Here is an 18,408-nt window from a genome sequence, read left to right as displayed (position 1 = left end):
AGATTACAGCGAATTACAGTGTACAAATTAAAGAAGAGATCACAGGGCGGTCAGTGATTACATGGTGCAAATTGGCAAAAGGAAAGATATACATAAGCTACTATATAAATTTTTATTTATTTTTTATTTTTTTTGGACAACTTACATTGAAATGCACAATACCCTCTCATTCACCCCCACCTCAACAAGAGCACACACATACACACAAAATCAGACTGCCTAATCCAAAATTTGACCCCCCCATGCCTGTCTAGGACCTAAAAGAGAGAGGAAAAGTCTTTTTTTATTTATTTTGTTTACATCACAGAGCCGGGGTGGGGTTGGAGAGGTTTTAACCCTATACTTCTGCTATGACTAAGGGTCTTTTTATTAAGGTGCACATTTAGTGCACGCTAAATCAGTTAGCATACCTTAATAAAAGGAACCCTAAGTATCTATTTTTTTTAAAAATAATTTGGCCCGCAACTTAGCCTTATTTTCAGATTTCGACCCTTATGTGATTGAGTTTGATACCCCTGCCATACCATAAACTGTTCCAGACAAACTACCGGCCACGTGGTAGGCAAAGAGTGGGTGTACTCAGGTGTGGCTTAAATTTCTACCAGAAATTGATTTTATTTTCATTTTTATTTAAAGTATTACAGTGTTTCTTAGATTTTTTTTTTTCTGGTTGCTTGAGAGGTCCGGTTAATTGAGGTCTGGTTAACAGAGAGTCTACTGTACTCCTGAATCTCAGAGGGAACCTTCACCCCCCCCCCCATCTCTTTTCCCCTTTGGTATATTTAGCAAAACAAAACACTATTTATCAGTCAAGATTGACAAGCAGGTCAGAAAAGCATTAGGTCCCGCCCACCCCATAGAATCCCAGTCTGAGCTCTGTTGTAAGCTCCGCCCCTTCCACATGACGTCTTCAGTCTGTGTCCAACAAAGAGGGGCTGCAGCCTGTAGAAGACAGACAGAAAGGCACGAATAATTCTTTGGCTTTGTGGATTAAATAATTAGGGATCAGAAACAGCCAACTCCAGATCTCAGCTTTTGCCCTTCTCTCCCCCCCCCCACTCCTGCCTTTTGTGACACTCTTCTACACCTTCCCCTCTACAGTACTGTAGGATACAGAGATTCAGCTGTTCTCCAGCAGCCAGAGAAAGCCTCTGATTCATGTCTAATCTTGCAAAAGCAAAGACGAAATGCCTGCTGGAACTTCTGCTCAGGTAGGAGATCACCCTCCAACCTTTCTGCCCTCTTATATGCTGCAGCTTTCTCACTGCACAGTCGGCCCTGCCTAATAGGATTCAGAGCACCCTTGAGGTTGAGAAAAGGCAATTAAGACTCTCCTAAATTTAAGGGGAGGGATCAGGAGCCCACAAAATGATATTTGCTGTCCCAGGTTCTGTGTTTGGCTGCTATAATCTTGCTCTAAGACTGCATTTTTTGACTGTGAAATAATGTGCCTAAAGAATATTCTTCCCTTGCTGAATCCCAGCACTTCTCAGATCATCTGAAATTTGCCCACGCTCTGTAACTGTGAATTGCAGTATATAAAAAGAACTGCACCCAGCCCAGTGCTGGGAGATCTCCTGGTAGATGTAATACAGAAGGTGCTAAATGTGGAAGGATTTGTGTTTCAGGTTCCAGTAACCTTTGAAGACATCGCTGTCTATTTCTCCCAGAAGGAGTGGGAAGATTTAGAAGAATGGCAGAAGGAGCTTTACAAGGATGTGATGAAGGAGAATTATGAGATCCTGATCTCACTGGGTAAGGGAGAATTTTATCTTTTTATTAGCAGCTCTCAGCTTTTCCTAGAATGATTTGGGTATGAAGAAGAGTGAGAAATCAAGGAAGTGCTTGCATTTAAACTAAACTAAAGCTTAACTTTGTATACCGAGTCATCATTCTGAGAAGGCTCGACTCGGTTGACAGCAATTAAATAAACAGGGAATGATTTACAAATGATAAATAGAAGATAACAGCAAAATGTCAAAAGAATTAATTTTCAAAATGTTTGGCAAATAGAGTAGCTTTTTAAAAGATTTACGGAAACATTGAAATGAACTGGAATTCCTTAAAAAAAAGGGGAGATCATTCTAGAGTTGAGAGAGTTTAAAGACCAAAGATTGACTGAAGATCTTGACTCTAATCCATTCTGGAGCCTGTTTACGAAGCCATAGTTTACTAAATCTGATGTTTCTGTGGCCATCAAAGAATGTGTGATTGCCAGACTTCTGTGGTCTGTGTCCCACAAATGGTAAAAGGCACAGGCTGCGAGTGAGGGTGGGAAGACATCTTGACTGATCAGTTGAATACCGTCAGCAATACTCGATTGAAGTCTTCAAAATCCTGAGTAGTGTAGAACGGGTACAAGTGGATCGATTTTTCACTCCGTCAGAAATTACAAAGGCTAGTGGACACTCGATGAAGGTACAGGGAAATACTTTTAAAACCAATAGGAGGAAATTTTTTTTTCACTCAGAGAATAGTTAAACTCTGGAACACGTTGCCAGAGGTTGTTGTAAGAAAGGTTTGGACAATTTCATGGAGGAAAAGTCCATAGTCTATTATTGAGAAAGATATGGGGGAAGCCACTGCTTGCCCTGGATCGGTAGCATAGAATGTTGCTACTATTTGGGTTTTGGCCAGGTACTTGTGACCTGGATTGACCACTGTGAAAATGGGCTACCGGGCTTGATGGACCCAGTAAGGCTATTCTTATGTTCCAACTTGATATATTGCTATTAGGTATATTTTTGCCAGGTATTAATGAACTGGATTGGCCACCATGAGGACTGTTGGTCTGACCGAGTAAGGCTGTTATGTTCTTATGATCCATATTCAAACACTCCAACAATAATTTTATGGGAGTTCAGAATCCACCAATTCTTACGAAGTTGGCAGTAGTGGTACTCTTCATTAATCTCCTCATAACTGTTGTAGCATCTTATTTATATTTTTTATTTTTTTTAAACTTTTTTACTTTGGCTTTACTTGTTATAAATAACTTTTAAGAATCAAAGGGACTTATCTTATATTCATTATCGGTTCCCCTTCCCGACACGTTTCGTTCATCTTTTTCAAGGTCGGGGGAACTACAAAACAAAGTCAATGAACACTTCATTAGTATCCAATCTACAATCCCATATTTTATATCTATATAAAACCCTTCTTAACATACCTAAATTAAGGAGTAACTCTTCCCATTTCTGTCAGCTGCTGGCGATCCAAAGATGGCCGCGGCGTCTATCCAGAGCGTTAAATAAGCCCCTCCCATGACGTCACAGTTAGCCTCCTAGCGACCAGTCAAGAGACCCCCCCCACACATTATCAGGAATCCACCTGGGCCATCCAGTCCGAGACTTCATTCAGACTGGATGGAGCCATTGTTTGTAAATCGAACATCCACCTGAGCTCCCGTAGGTTAAGCGTGCGTTCTATGTTACCTCCCTCCCACCCACGCGTTGGGAAGGGGAATCGATAATGAATATAAGATAAGTCCCTTTGATTCTTAAAAGTTATTTATAACAAGTAAAGCCAAGTAAAAAAGTTAAAAAAAAATAAAAAATATAAATAAGATGCTACAACAGTTATGAGGAGATTAATGAAGAGTACCACTACTGCCAACTTCATAAGAATTGGTGGATTCTGAACTCCCATAAAATTATTGTTGGAGTGTTTGAATATTGGTTGGCTTATAAATATTAGTGTGTCTTGAAGTGGGATTGATGTTCTTATGACCACATATCATCTACACACAACAGGGAGTCATAGAAACATAGAACATGACGGCAGAAAAGGGCCACGGCCTATCTAGTCTGCCCACACTAATGGCCCACCCCCTAAGTACCTCCATGAAGAGATTCCACATGCCAATCCCATCTTTTCTTAAAATCTGGCACGCTGCCGGCCTCAATTACCTGTTGTGGAAAATTATTCCAGCGATCAACCACCCTTTCGGTGAAGAAATATTTTCTGGTGTCGCCATGAAATTTCCCACCCCTGATTTTCAACGGATGCCCTCTTGTTGCCGTGGGTCCTTTAAGGAAAAAGAGATCCTCTTCCACCTCGATACAGCCTCTGACATATTTGAACGTCTTGATCATGTCTCCCCTCTCTCTGAGTCAGTCGTGAGGACAAGACGTCAGGAATCCCGCCAAGGGTGTATAGTTCAAAAAGTCACTTTATTGATGAATATGTCACAATAACTCAAAAACTCACGTTTCAGCCTTGCATATCATCTCCTTCGTAATTGGCTGAGAAGAAGAGATAGCGGATGGCATGATTTGGCAGTCTACATAGGCCATATGATCTTTATCTGCCTTCATTTTTCGATGTTTCCATATAGTTGGCATGGTGGAGACTTGACAACCAGTGTTAAAACAAGTGAGTAAATATATTGACAGTGTGAATGAATGTGACTAATAACATTTTGCTGCTATATGTAGAAAAATCTGAGGTAACATACATAGTAGATGACAGCAGATAAAGACCCGAATGGTCCATCCAATTTGCCCAACCTGATTCAATTTAAATTTTTTAAATTTTTTCTTCTTAGCTATTTCTGGGCAAGAATCCAAAGCTCTACCCGGTACTGTGCTTGGGTTCCTACTGCCGAAATCTCCGTTAAAACCTACTCCAGCCCATCTACACCCTACCAGCCACTGAAGCCCTCCCCAGCCCATCCCCCACCAAACGGCCATACACAGACACAGACCGTGCAAGTCTGCCCAGTACTGGCCTTATTTTCTGATTCTAGATCCTCTGTGTTCATCCCACGCTTCTTTGAACTCAGTCACAGTTTTACTCTCCACCACCTCTCTCGGGAACGCATTCCAGGCATCCACCACCCTCTCCGTAAAGTAGAATTTCCTAACATTGCCTTTGACTCTACCACCCCTCAACCTCAAATTATGTCTTCTGGTTTGATAAATAGAAATGCTGAAATACCAATGAAATTAACATTAGGAATATTGTCCAAATTTGTAACAGCTAAGACTGCAATTAGAAATTTAGGAATCGTGATTGGCACTGGACTGTCTTTCCGAACACAGACTGATAAGGTGACTCAATCATGTTTTTATCATCTACGATTGGTGAGGGAATTAAATCAAGCGTAAACAAATGCTGACTTCAGAGCTGTTGTACAATGTTTGATGTTTTTTGTAATTCCTTATATGTAGGAATTTTACAGCCAAGATTGCGTGCCTTACAAATAGTCCAAAATGCGTCGGTGCGAATAATTGGTGTTTTAAATGAATTCCAACATGTTACACCAGTTCTAAAGCGATTGCACCGGTCACCAGTAAGTTACAGAACACAGTACAAAGTATTATGCGTGGTCTTCCGGCGTTTACACTGTGATATTCTGAAATATTTTAAACAAGCTGTTCAATTTAATATTTCCCAGAGAGCTTTGAGGGTCAATAATGAAAAGCGGATAGTAGACCCGGACTTGTGATAGCAATTGAAAGTTTAAAGCTACAGCCTCAGCACCCTGAGGTTGTGGGTTCAAACCCATGCTGCTCCTTGTGACCTTGGGCAAGTCACTTAATCCCCCCATTGCCCCAGGTACATTAGATAGATTGTGAGCCCACCAGGACAGACAGGGAAAAATGCTTCAGTGCCTGAATAAATTCATGTCAACAGTTCTGAGCTCCCCTGGGAGAACAGTATAGAAAATTGAATAAATAAAGAAAAAGTTCATTTTCAGTTGTTGGATCATAGTGCTGCCTGATTCAGGAAAAATTTTTTTGATTCAAGTTCACTTTTCTTCACTTTTCCTGCTCTATCAGGTGGTTGTTTTGGGGTTTTGTGTTTGTTTTTTTTTCAAATGTCCTGTCAGGTTTATTTTGTAGTCTTTCCACTCACCCTACCCTCTTTCATCCTCTCCAACCCCATGCCGGCACTGTGGTATAAACAAAACAAAAAAGACTTTTCTTCTCTCTGTTAGGTATCTAACACCAGCTCTGGCAGGATCCACATTTCAAATCTGACATATTGCAATCACAAAATAGAAAATACAATTATTATTTTTTCTACCTTCCACTGTCATATCCAACATTTGTTTCTTTCCCACTATCTATCATCTCTCTCTCTGCCTTGTGCCCTGGGTCAAATCTCTCTATTCCCCTCCATGCAGCATCTCTCCTTTCTTCCCCTCCATTATCATGTGCAACATTTCTTTCTCTCTCCCTATGCACCCTCTCTCCCTGCCCTGCACCCTATGTTCAACATTTCTCCCTCTTTCTTCTCCATGCATGTCTCCCTCCCCTCTACCATATGCAAGATTTCTCCCTCTCAGCCCTTTCTACCTGTTTCATCTCTCCCTTTCCTCCACCCCAATTCTTCCTCTCTCCTTTCTCCCCCATGTGCAGCATCTTTCCTCCCCTCCCACCTCCCTGAGCAGCAGCACCTCACTGATCCTCCTACCGTGAAACATGACATACCTCCAAGACCTCAGCAGCAGCATTGGCGTTCTGAATGGGCTCCTTCGCAACCTTCCCCGCTAGGGCTTTCCCCTGCTGCATCACCGATTACATCATCAGTGATGCGGCAGAGGGAAGGCCCCGACAGGGAAGGCCATAAAGCAGCCCGTTCAGAATGCCCCTGCTGCTGCTGTTTTACGAGGCCTCGGAGGAGGGTATGTCAGGTCTCACCAGGGTGGGGGTTGCTGAATCGGTGAGTCCGATTTTCTAGGACAATGAATCGACTTGAATCGATTTGCCAAAGTGAATCGGTGAATTGATTCGAATCAGCGAACCAGGCATCACTATTGTGGAATGCCCTGCCCAGTACATTGTAATTGTATACAACAATGCAGCAATTTAAAAAAACATTTGAAAACTCACTTATTTATGAAAGCATTTATAACCAATTGATCAACAGAAGGTCTGAAACGTCAGTTCTACCTACCCAGATGCGGCAAGACCCAGACAACAGCAACAATCATGACGCCAACCACAGAAGCCTATAAGAACCTTTATCTCAGTGAATGATTTGCTATGGTGTACTATGTGGATGTTTCATTACTAGGAATATTTGTTTTACAGTATTGTGTGTGTATATGATTGTAAGACACTTAGCTGTAGGTGGGGTACAGATGAATAAAAATTAAAAAATAAAATAATAATTAAAAGGGGCAGAGGAGAGAACGGGACTGTTGGGAGGCCCAATGTATTTGTTTGCTTAGGGAGAACTCCCCAAAAGATTAATCCATCCCTGAATATGCTGAACCTAATGCAGTGTTTTTAATCCTGGAACAGGCTTTCTGACTGTCATCCCTGATATCATATGCCACATTGAACAAGGGGAAGAACCATTCACCAGGGATGAGCCAGGATTCAAAGCAAGAGAAACTGGGAAAAGTAGTGGCCCAGGTGAGCTTGTGACTGAGGTGAAACTGCTGCGCTGAAGAGTGAAATGTGTAGCTGGAAACTGCAGAGACCTCTTCACAAGTTGTTCTGGAGATTTCTGTAATCATTCACAGGGCCAGACCCCATTCACGAGCTCTTCTGGAGATCTCTGTAATCATTCACAGGCCGAGACCCCACTCACGAGCTCTTCTGGAGATCTCTGTAATCATTCACAGGCCCAGACCCCATTCACGAGCTCTTCTGGAGATCTCTGTAATCATTCACAGGCCGAGACCCCACTCACGAGCTCTTCTGGAGATCTCTGTAATTATTCACAGGGTTTCTGTTAGAGGTAGGAGTCATATAAGATGCTCCTTGCCAAATCCAAAAACCTAAGACCATCTGAGGGCCATAATGTAATCTGTTAGAAGGTAGATATAGGGTGAAAACAACCTAGGGCTAGATGCACTAAACACGGTCACGTGGGTTTCTGTGGGCCAATTTTGGGGCCGATTTCAAAACAGTGATCAATGCTTAAACAAGTTTGCAAGCAAATGAATTGTGCGGAGGTTCACCGTAATTCCCGTCCGATTGATCACTGTGAGAGTGACTCTTACACATGTGCAGAATAGTCCAGTTGATACTGCGACAATGTACGTGTGCGCCAGATTTACTACGTGGGTCATAGGCGCCCTAGGTTGTTTCCTCTTCCTCCCAGGGAAGGGCAGCCCGCATAAAGCAGAGCCTGCAACCACCGTCCATAATGTTGACCGTTGGAACACAAAGCACACGCAGTTAACAAACGCTGGTATTTCACGTGATTTCAAATAGTGCGGCGAGGGCTATCCCCTTGAGGTCATAAAGAGGGGCGGAGAAGTAGCAGCAGACTACGCAAATGCGGGGCATAAATGAGGGCGGTACTGTATAAAGTTCGGTTCATAGTCAAATGCGCACAAGACAAATGCACGCGGCCAAATGCAAGACGTCTGAGCGCAAGACAAGTGTTGCGCTCACGTGTCTTCCGTTGAATTGTCTTGCGCTGAATTGTCTTGCGCTCCCTTGTCTGCGCGCAGTTGTCCACGCGCCTTTGTCTTGCACGCATTTGACTTGCCACCATAAAGTTCTGGCCCAGCTCCTACATATTTCAATCATGAGGGATGAAAATTTTTGCCTTCGCTCGCTGGCACCCATATTTTCGCAGCCCCCTCTTATATTTTACGCTGTTAATGGGCTCGCATAACACACGCCTTCAACACATGTGCTCACAACGCTCATATAACGCACGTATATGTCCCTACTGCATTGTAAAGATTGTATTTATGGCATAGATGTTATAAATCCTCTTATTTTCAGGGCTGAACAGTTGGTAAGACACATAAGCGACTGCTCGTGACCTGTCGCTTTTTTCGGATCGTTACAGGTGATCGCTAGTTTTTGTGCATGGTGAACCAATGTTAGAGCATCGATCGGTCAGCTACTTTGCATGGCGTTTTAATATTAACGGGAGGAAAACTGAAGCCAAGACTTCTCAAAATGTGCATCAAAATATAACTTTTAAATGTAAATATTAATGTGGTCTATATAGTCTTCACATACACTCAAAAGTTGTGTAATCCGACCAAGAGCCGAAGCTCCTACAGTCGAACCCACCGTCCTATCACTGTGTATGACTTTTGTGCAAATAATTAAACTGAAAGCAAAGTGCTCGTTGTAAATTATCTTGTTCTCAATGGCAATAAAGAAAGATACTCCACTTAGCTTTAGAATATGTTAACAGGTCCCGACATGGGCCATGTTTCGAGGGTCTGTTTCAAGGAACCCAGAGGAGAGGTGAACAACTTCAAATGCCAGAGAAAAGGACTGAGTGATGCAGACGAAAACACTTGTATTCATTAATTAGGACGAAGAACATTTTGAAGAGTCTCTTTCGTCCTAATTAATGAATACAAGAACTTGAGGTAGGTTATAGAAGTGGTCAGAAACCACTTCACAGGTCGCGGACCTGATGGGCCGCCGCGGGAGCGGACCGCTGGGCGAGATGGACCTCGGTCTGACCCAGTGCAGGCAACTTCTTATGTTCTTAAGTGTTTTCGTCTGCATCACTCAGTCCTTTTCTCTGGCATTTGAAGTTGTTCACCTCTCCTTTGGGTTCCTTGAAACAGACCCTCGAAACATGGCCCATGTCGGGACCTGTTAACATATTCTAAAGCTAAGTGGAGTATCTTTCTTTATTGCCATTGAGAACAAGATAATTTACAACGAGCACTTTGCTTTCAGTTTAATTATTTGCACAAAAGTCATACACAGTGATAGGACGGTGGGTTCGACTGTAGGAGCTTCGGCTCTTGGTCGGATTACACAACTTTTGAGTGTATGTGAAGACTATTTAGACCACATTAATATTTACATTTAAAAGTTATATTTTGATGCACATTTTGAGAAGTCTTGGCTTCAGTTTTCCTCTTGTCATTCCTTTTGACCTCTCAGCCTTACACCAATTGAGAATAGTTTCCTCACCATTTTTTCCTTTGTTTTAATATTAACGACCTCGTTTGCATGACCAGATCGGTAAATGAGCAATCGCATGAAAAAACAAGCAGTGAGCCGTTTTGTGCATCGGGTCAGCAAATACGATCAGTTGCTATACCAGTCAAACCGGTTTAGTGACGATGGTTAAGACGAACGGAGACTTTAGTGCATCTAGTTCCTAGACCAGGGCTGTCCAAGTCCGGTCCTTGAGATCTACTGGCAGGCCAGGTTTTATGGATATCCACAATGAACATGCATGAGAGAGATTTGCATACCAAAAAGGCAGTGCAATTGTGGATATCCAGAAAACCTGGCCTGCCAGTAGATCTGGAGGACCGGACATGGGCAGCCGTACCCTAGACCGACTGTTCCATATCTTAATTGATACCATAAGACATCCTTGAGGGCCGAAATCCAGTCAGGTTTTCAAGATTTCCCCCATGAATGTGCATGAGATCTATTTGCATGCACTGCTTTCATTGTATGCTAATAGATCTCATGCATATTCATTGGGGAAATCCTAAGATCTATTTGCATGCACTGCTTTCATTGTATGCTAATAGATCTCATGCATATTCATTGGGGAAATCCTGAGATCTATTTGCATGCACTGCTTTCATTGTATGCTAATAGATCTCATGCATATTCATTGGGGAAATCCTGAGATCTATTTGCATGCACTGCTTTCATTGTATGCTAATAGATCTCATGCATATTCATTGGGGAAATCCTGAGATCTATTTGCATGCACTGCTTTCATTGTATGCTAATAGATCTCATGCATATTCATTGGGGAAATCCTGAGATCTATTTGTATGCACTGCTTTCATTGTATGCTAATAGATCTCATGCATATTCATTGGGGAAATCCTGAGATCTATTTGCATGCACTGCTTTCATTGAATGCTAAAAGATCTCATGCATATTCATTGGGGAAATCCTGAGATCTATTTGTATGCACTGCTTTCATTGTATGCTAATAGATCTCATGCATATTCATTGGGGAAATCCTGAGATCTATTTGCATGCACTGCTTTCATTGTATGCTAAAAGATCTCATGCATATTCATTGGGGAAATCCTGAGATCTATTTGCATGCACTGCTTTCATTGTATGCTAATAGATCTCATGCATATTCATTGGGGAAATCCTGAGATCTATTTGCATGCACTGCTTTCATTGTATGCTAATAGATCTCATGCATATTCATTGGGGAAATCCTGAGATCTATTTGCGTGCACTGCTTTCATTGTATGCTAATAGATCTCATGCATATTCATTGGGGAAATCCTGAGATCTATTTGCGTGCACTGCTTTCATTGTATGCTAATAGATCTCATGCATATTCATTGGGGAAATCCTGAGATCTATTTGCATGCACTGCTTTCATTGTATGCTAATAGATCTCATGCATATTCATTGGGGAAATCCTGAGATCTATTTGCATGCACTGCTTTCATTGTATGCTAATAGATCTCATGCATATTCATTGGGGAAATCCTGAGATCTATTTGCATGCACTGCTTTCATTGTATGCTAATAGATCTCATGCATATTCATTGGGGAAATCCTGAGATCTATTTGCATGCACTGCTTTCATTGTATGCTAATAGATCTCATGCATATTCATTGGGGAAATCCTGAGATCTATTTGCATGCACTGCTTTCATTGTATGCTAATAGATCTCATGCATATTCATTGGGGAAATCCTGAGATCTATTTGCATGCACTGCTTTCATTGTATGCTAATAGATCTCATGCATATTCATTGGGGAAATCCTGAGATCTATTTGCATGCACTGCTTTCATTGTATGCTAATAGATCTCATGCATATTCATTGGGGAAATCCTGAGATCTATTTGCATGCACTGCTTTCATTGTATGCTAATAGATCTCATGCATATTCATTGGGGAAATCCTGAGATCTATTTGCATGCACTGCTTTCATTGTATGCTAATAGATCTCATGCATATTCATTGGGGAAATCCTGAGATCTATTTGCATGCACTGCTTTCATTGTATGCTAATAGATCTCATGCATATTCATTGGGGAAATCCTGAGATCTATTTGCATGCACTGCTTTCATTGTATGCTAATAGATCTCATGCATATTCATTGGGGAAATCCTGAGATCTATTTGCATGCACTGCTTTCATTGTATGCTAATAGATCTCATGCATATTCATTGGGGAAATCCTGAGATCTATTTGCATGCACTGCTTTCATTGTATGCTAATAGATCTCATGCGCATTCGTGGGGGAAATCCTGAAAACCCGACTGGATTGTGGCCCTCGGGGAGGGACTTTGACACCCCTGCCATAAGGGAAGAGGAAGTGGATTTTTTTTGATTACTGTCCTAGCTCCTGTTCCATGCTTGAGCCTGGAGTCCCCCAGTGAGGAATTCTCTCCATCATCACTTGAATATTTGTGTGTCAGTCCGCTAGTGACATCATTTTCTAGAGTCTTTCATTTTGGGCTCCTTTTCAAAAAGGTGTGCTAGCGGTTTTAGCGCTCGCTAAAATGCCGCACGCGCTAGCCACTACCGCCTCCTTTTAAGCAGGCGGTACTTTTTCGGCTAGCACATGCTATAGCACGCGCTAATCTTGTGCGTGAGCTAAAAACGCCAGCACACCTTGGTAAAAGGAGCCCTTTGCCTCTTGAACAACATTTTTAGGGCTCATTTTGCTAAACGGCGCTAAAGGTTTCTACCACAGGCCAGCGAGGTAAATGCTCCCATGCTCATTCCTATGAGCGACAGAGCATTTACCTTGCCGGCTCGCACAAAAAAACCCCTTTTATCACCGTTTAGTAAAACCCAGCATTATTGCCTCGTGTTTAGTTTTGGGTTTAAAAAAATATATATTTTTATCAAAATTTTTAAATACATAACAAGGCATTAGCATTAATGCTAAAAACTTAAAAAGTATAAAATATAAAAAGAACTTAGAAAATTCACTGTAAACATTTAGAAAAAGAAATAACAGAGGACAAATGTTTCTAGCACTATACCACACACACTTAATTTTGTCTACAACTAAGGGCTCCTTTTACGAAGGCGCGTTAGGCCCTTTTACGAAGGCGCGGAATAGCACGTGCTAAAATGCCGTGCACGCTAGCCGCTACCGCCTCCTCTTCGTAAAAGGAGCCCTAATTGTCTCATGGTGCCCAATTTTTCAATGTGGAAGAGAAATGATTATATTTCAAAGCTGCATCTTCTTCATATTACACGATGAGACAAAGCTGACCCTAAAGTAGGGTTGTACAGATGACTTCTCTACCGGGTTCAGTCTCCACAAATGAGATTTTGGAATAAATTTCATGAAAAACCCCAACATAGTATCATGGTTCAGCGGCAACCTACCTTCTACAGCAGTGGTCTCAAACTCGCGGCCCGGGGACCACATGCGGCCCGCCAGGTACTATTTTGCGGCTCGCGGCCTCTACTAGTGCTGCTCGGTCTTTGCAGTGTCCTCTGGCTTCCCCCTGGCCTCCCACTCTTACCTTCAGATAATTACCGCGGCCTGCAGAGAGGATTGCCGATGCTGCAGCGATCCTTGCAGGCTGCCGTGGTCCTCGGGAGGGAGCGTGTTGCGGAGGTTGATGGCACCGGCGATCCTCTGCAGGTTGCAGTAATTAGCTGAAACTAAGACTGGGAGACCAGGGGGGGAAGCTGGAGGACGCTGCAAAGAAGTGGGGAACATGAAGGCCTTCAGGGGAGGGGGGGGAAGATTTATAAACTATAAGGAGTTTTACCTCATGCAAAATTGTCATTTCTTTAATAAGACATTAACTATTTTTTCTGCGGCCCTCCAAGGACCTACAAATCCAAAATGTGGCCCTGCAAAGGGTTTGAGACCACTGTTCTACAGGGATTACAAAAACACACTAATGGATACTTCATTCAAACAATATATCTCTAATAGAATCATGGCATTGGTCAAACCAGTAGAGATGATAAACACTTCATATGGCGTCCTCAAAAAGAAAGCAAGGACGCCGTATAGAAATATGATGGCAAATAAAGGCCAAATGGCCCATCTAGTCTGCTCATTTGCAGTAACCATCATCTCATCCTCTCTCTAAGAGATCCCACACCTTCTTGAATTCAGACACAGTCTCCGTCTCCACCACCTCCTCCAGGAGACTGTTTCACGCTTCTACCACCCTTTCTGTAAAAAAAGTATTTCCTCAGATAACTCCGGAGCCTATCACCATGCTATGCTATCTCATTCCAGAGCTTCATTTCAAATGAGAGACTCGACTCATGTGCAAGAAATGTTTATCATCTCGTTCTGACCAATGCTATGATTCTGTTTTATCAGAGATATGTTAGTTGGGTGACGAATCCGTTATTGTGCAGGCTGCCGCTAAAATATGTTGGGTCTTTTATGAGATTTTGGAATAAATTTCATTTGTGGATACTGAACCCAGAAGAGAAGTCATCTGTTTAACCCTATTTAGTTTATTGAAAGGATAGCAATGAGAAAAAACTAGATGAGGCATTTGGACGCATTACTCGCCAAGACATCCAAATCTCTATTTTCAAAACTGACTTCCTAGATGTCCTGCTCAGTTACAACAACGTGTGGTGGACACCTGGAATGCGCTTCCAGAGGACGTAATAGGGCAGAGTACGGTACTGGGGTTCAAGAAAGGATTGGACAATTACCTACTGGAAAAGGGTATAGAGGGGTATAGATAGAGGATTACTGCACAGGTCCTGGACCTGTTGGGCCGCCGCAAGAGCGGACTGCTGGGCACGATGGACCTCAGGTCTGACCCAGCGGAGGCATCGCTTATGTTCTTATTATCTTTTATCATATGCCTTTTGAACAGCTTTTTTTTTTTTTTTTTAATGCTTAGCGTTTACTCTTTTTAAACCTAGAAATCAATGCGTCCAGAAACAGTTTAGAGCTAAGTGAGCAACCAGAAGAAAACCAACCATTATCAGAAAAGGACAGAGAGGATATTTTATTTTCTAACTGGGGAAGGAATTGTGAAAATCATAGCCTCTTGGAAAAGGAGAAAGGACACGCAACAGGAAATTCAGCAGTAATCTCTACCGTGTGTGAGCAAAGTGGCCATTACCTCCCGTGCACAGGGAAAGAAGAGAGAAACCAGATAACCGATCTCAGTTGTTTATGTGATATCTGTGGCGTATTCCTCCGTGATTCCGTAACTCTGAGATCACATCAGAGATTGCATACTGAAGAGAGACCAGCCACATGTACAGAGTGTGGGAAACCCTTCGTTCAGAAGGACAAGCCCTCGGGTCAACACAAAACAAGCACAGAAGTGAGACTTTTGACATGTTCTGAATGTGAAAGGGTTTTCAGTAAAAAGGGTGATGTAACACAGCTTCAGAAAACAAACATAGGAGGGGGATTGCTTACAAGTACAAAACATGAGACAAGCTTTATTGATAAAGTAAATCTCACAAACTTCCACAAAAGTCACACAGGAGAGCAGTCATATTTATTCAATCAGATGATGCATATTACAGATTACAAAAAATTCAGTATTGGTGATAGACCATTTCTGCATGCTCAGTATAACAAAAATACCCATGAGATAACAAGTCTTACAAACCACCACCAAATACACACTAGTATGAACAAAACAAACCCATTTGGAGATACTATCCTGCCTGTGAGGCCTTTTCCACATAAGTTGTATGGTGAAAGCTTCAGCCAGTCAGTTCTCTTATATCACCAGGAAAGCTTTGATGACGAAAGACCCTTTTCATGCAATGAATGTGGTAAAAGCTTTAAGTTTAAGAGAAATCTTACAAACCACCAGACAATCCATACGGGTGAGAGACCTTTTTCATGTGCTGAATGTGGTAAAAACTTCAGAATTAAGATGAACCTTACCGAGCATCAGAAAATACACACTGGGGAGAAACCGTTTTCATGTACAGAGTGTGGAAAAACGTTCAGGTTTAAGTCCAGCGTCAGACGTCACCACGTACTTCACAATAGTGAGAAGCCATTTGCATGCACTCAGTGTGGTAAAAGCTTCAGGCTTAATAAAAATCTCGTAGCCCATCAGACAGTCCACACGGGGGAGAGACCCTTTTCATGCATTTACTGTGATAAAACTTTCCGAATTAAGGTAATTCTTACTGAACACCAAAAAATACATACTCATGGAAAACCATTTGTCTGCAGTAAGTGTGGTAAGAGCTTCAGGCATAAGAAAAGCCTCAGAAAGCACCAGGTTGTCCACACTTAATATGTTCCCTACATATATTATCATCTTTGGGTTCTAGAAGAAAGCTCTCTTTGGTGGCAATACAGATATTAGAAAGAGCAGACATAGCTGTAGAATTGATCATGGGAGAAAGATCAACTGATCATGCAATTCTGTATCTGATTCAGCACTACTGGCCCCTGAGAACAGGAAAGATTGAGCTTATATTACTTGTTTTTATATTTTTTTTTTTGTATGATCTTGACCCAGAATATCTCAAGCATTTCTTATCTATACTGTATATATCTCATCATTGGAACAATGCTTGAGTCAAGAGATCCAGCTTGAATTGCTAACAACTAGATCGGTGTCTCTCAAATTTTCTTAGCTCTGGCACACTAAACGGAGCAAATGTTTTTTGTTTTTTTTCCTTGAAAATTTATTGAAAGTTTTACAAAATACAAATGCAAAAGGGAAAATGGTACACAAGAAAATTGCAAAACCAACCAAAATACATTTGAGTTATTTGTTTAAAGGTCTTGAAGCCATGTTTGAGTAATTGAAACAACAGTGAAACTAAAGTGGAGAGAATAGAATTGTTAATCAAAGTGATGGGTGTGCCTGTTTTTTAGTGCAAATTAACTCAAAATGCGGCTCGATAGTTGACAAGCAAACACGCATTTCATCATCCACCATCTGCAGTCGTTCTCTTTTTTTTCTATTTAACTTCTGTCAGAGCTGAAAGTCCAAGTTCACAAAGATAAGAAGATCCAAACAGTAGCCAAGCTTTGATTGCTTTGTTGCTCAAGTTAAGATAACTACTGTATAAAGGATAAAACTAAAATTACTTGCCGTTAAGTTTTCAAGAACCAATCATGTTAAAGAATGATGCTTGTCTGGGCGGTTGTATCTTTTCGCTCATAACATTGACAGATTCTTGTGTACATGACGTACATGCCATCTAATATATACCTACGAAAGGAATTTTTTTAAATAAAGGAAAATTCTGAAATCTCTCGTGGCACACCTGGAATCTCTTCAGAGCACACCACTGTGCTGTGGCACAGTTTAAGAGACCCTGAACTAGATTATGGGTTCATAGACAATGGCGCGAAAGACAAAGGCGCGCGCTGACAACTGAGCGCAAGATGGAGGCGCACGCCGAAGAAAATTACAGTTTTTAGGGGCTCCGATGGGGTGTTTTGTTGGGGAACCCCCCCACTTTACTTAATAGACATCACACCGGCATTATGGGGGGTTTGAGTGGGTAGTAATCCTCCACATTTTACTATAAACTTAACTTTTTCCCTAAAAACAGGGAAAAAGTGAAGTTTTCAGTAAAATGTGGGGGGTTACAACCCCCCACAACGCGGCGCGATGTCTATTAAGTAAAGTGGGGGGGTTCCCCCCCACGCCTCCCCGTCAGAGCCCTAAAAACAGTAATTTTGAGCGGCGCGTGCCTCCGCGCTGCGCTCAATTGTCTGGGCGTGCCTTTGTCCCGGCACGCTTTTGACCTGACCACCAGATTATGTATCTTAGCAATGACATACAACAGAATCATCATTTGGGATGTGTCCAGAAGCCTGGAATGCCTTACCACAGATGTTAAGGTCTATTCTCTCTTTACAGGGATTTTCAGCACTGTCTGAATAATTGGTTATTCTAAAGATATTTGTATTAGAATAGAGGCCGACTGAAACCAGTGGTTTTGGTTCTGGCCAAAACCAAATCCTCAGCCGAAATTCACCACTGTTTCAGCTGAAGATGAAAACAAAAACAACCTTTATGGGTCCACCACCCACACCCCTCCGCTTCAGAAGGCCAGCTGGCCACCTGATCCCAGCCCCTCCACCTTCCCACCCACCCAAAGGCCCTCCCTTGGCCTACCTTTGCTTTAGACAGCCTGGTGGTCTAGTGGTTTCTTCTGGACAACAGCAATTGCCAATAATCTTGCTCCCACAGGTTCCTCCACCAAAATGGTTGCCACAGCTTCCTGCAGGAGCCTTGTGAAAATGCCACAGGAGTTCCCAGCAGACATTTTGGGATTGGAAACAGCATAAACAGGAGCAATTGGAGAATGCTTTTGCTTTTGTTTCTGCTGCTTCCAGTGCCGAAAACAAAAATTCAGTTGGTCTCTATATTGGGATTAAAAGAGATGGATGAATAGATTTTGTAATATAATACAGTAAGATTACTGATAATATCTGCCTTGAAAGTGCATTGTAAATGCTCATTTTAAATTAAATTACATTTGTAAATTTCAGATACAAAGATTATACCCAGCATTCATTGGCTAAACATGAAATAATACTTTGGTACGCCACAGAGTATGTCTATTC

At 41.9% G+C, this 18,408-nt stretch overlaps 1 protein-coding gene across 1 annotated transcript; it reads left to right on the top strand.

The window, feature by feature from the left end:
• The first annotated feature begins 857 nt into the window (after positions 1-857).
• Positions 858-16,819, top strand: LOC117354488 (gastrula zinc finger protein XlCGF26.1-like). The gene is made up of 4 exons (XM_033932126.1): positions 858-1,211; positions 1,629-1,755; positions 7,254-7,367; positions 14,763-16,819. Exons 1-4 carry the CDS (start codon positions 1,188-1,190, stop codon positions 16,109-16,111), a joined length of 1,614 nt encoding a protein of 537 aa, XP_033788017.1. The 5' UTR covers positions 858-1,187; the 3' UTR covers positions 16,112-16,819.
• Positions 16,820-18,408: the final 1,589 nt, after the last annotated feature.

Source organism: Geotrypetes seraphini, chromosome 2 (assembly GCF_902459505.1).
Source record: "Geotrypetes seraphini chromosome 2, aGeoSer1.1, whole genome shotgun sequence".
Classification (NCBI taxonomy): Eukaryota; Metazoa; Chordata; class Amphibia; order Gymnophiona; family Dermophiidae; genus Geotrypetes; species Geotrypetes seraphini.
The sequence above is the reverse complement of the archived record's forward strand: the minus strand, read 5'-3'. Positions and strand labels throughout refer to the sequence as shown.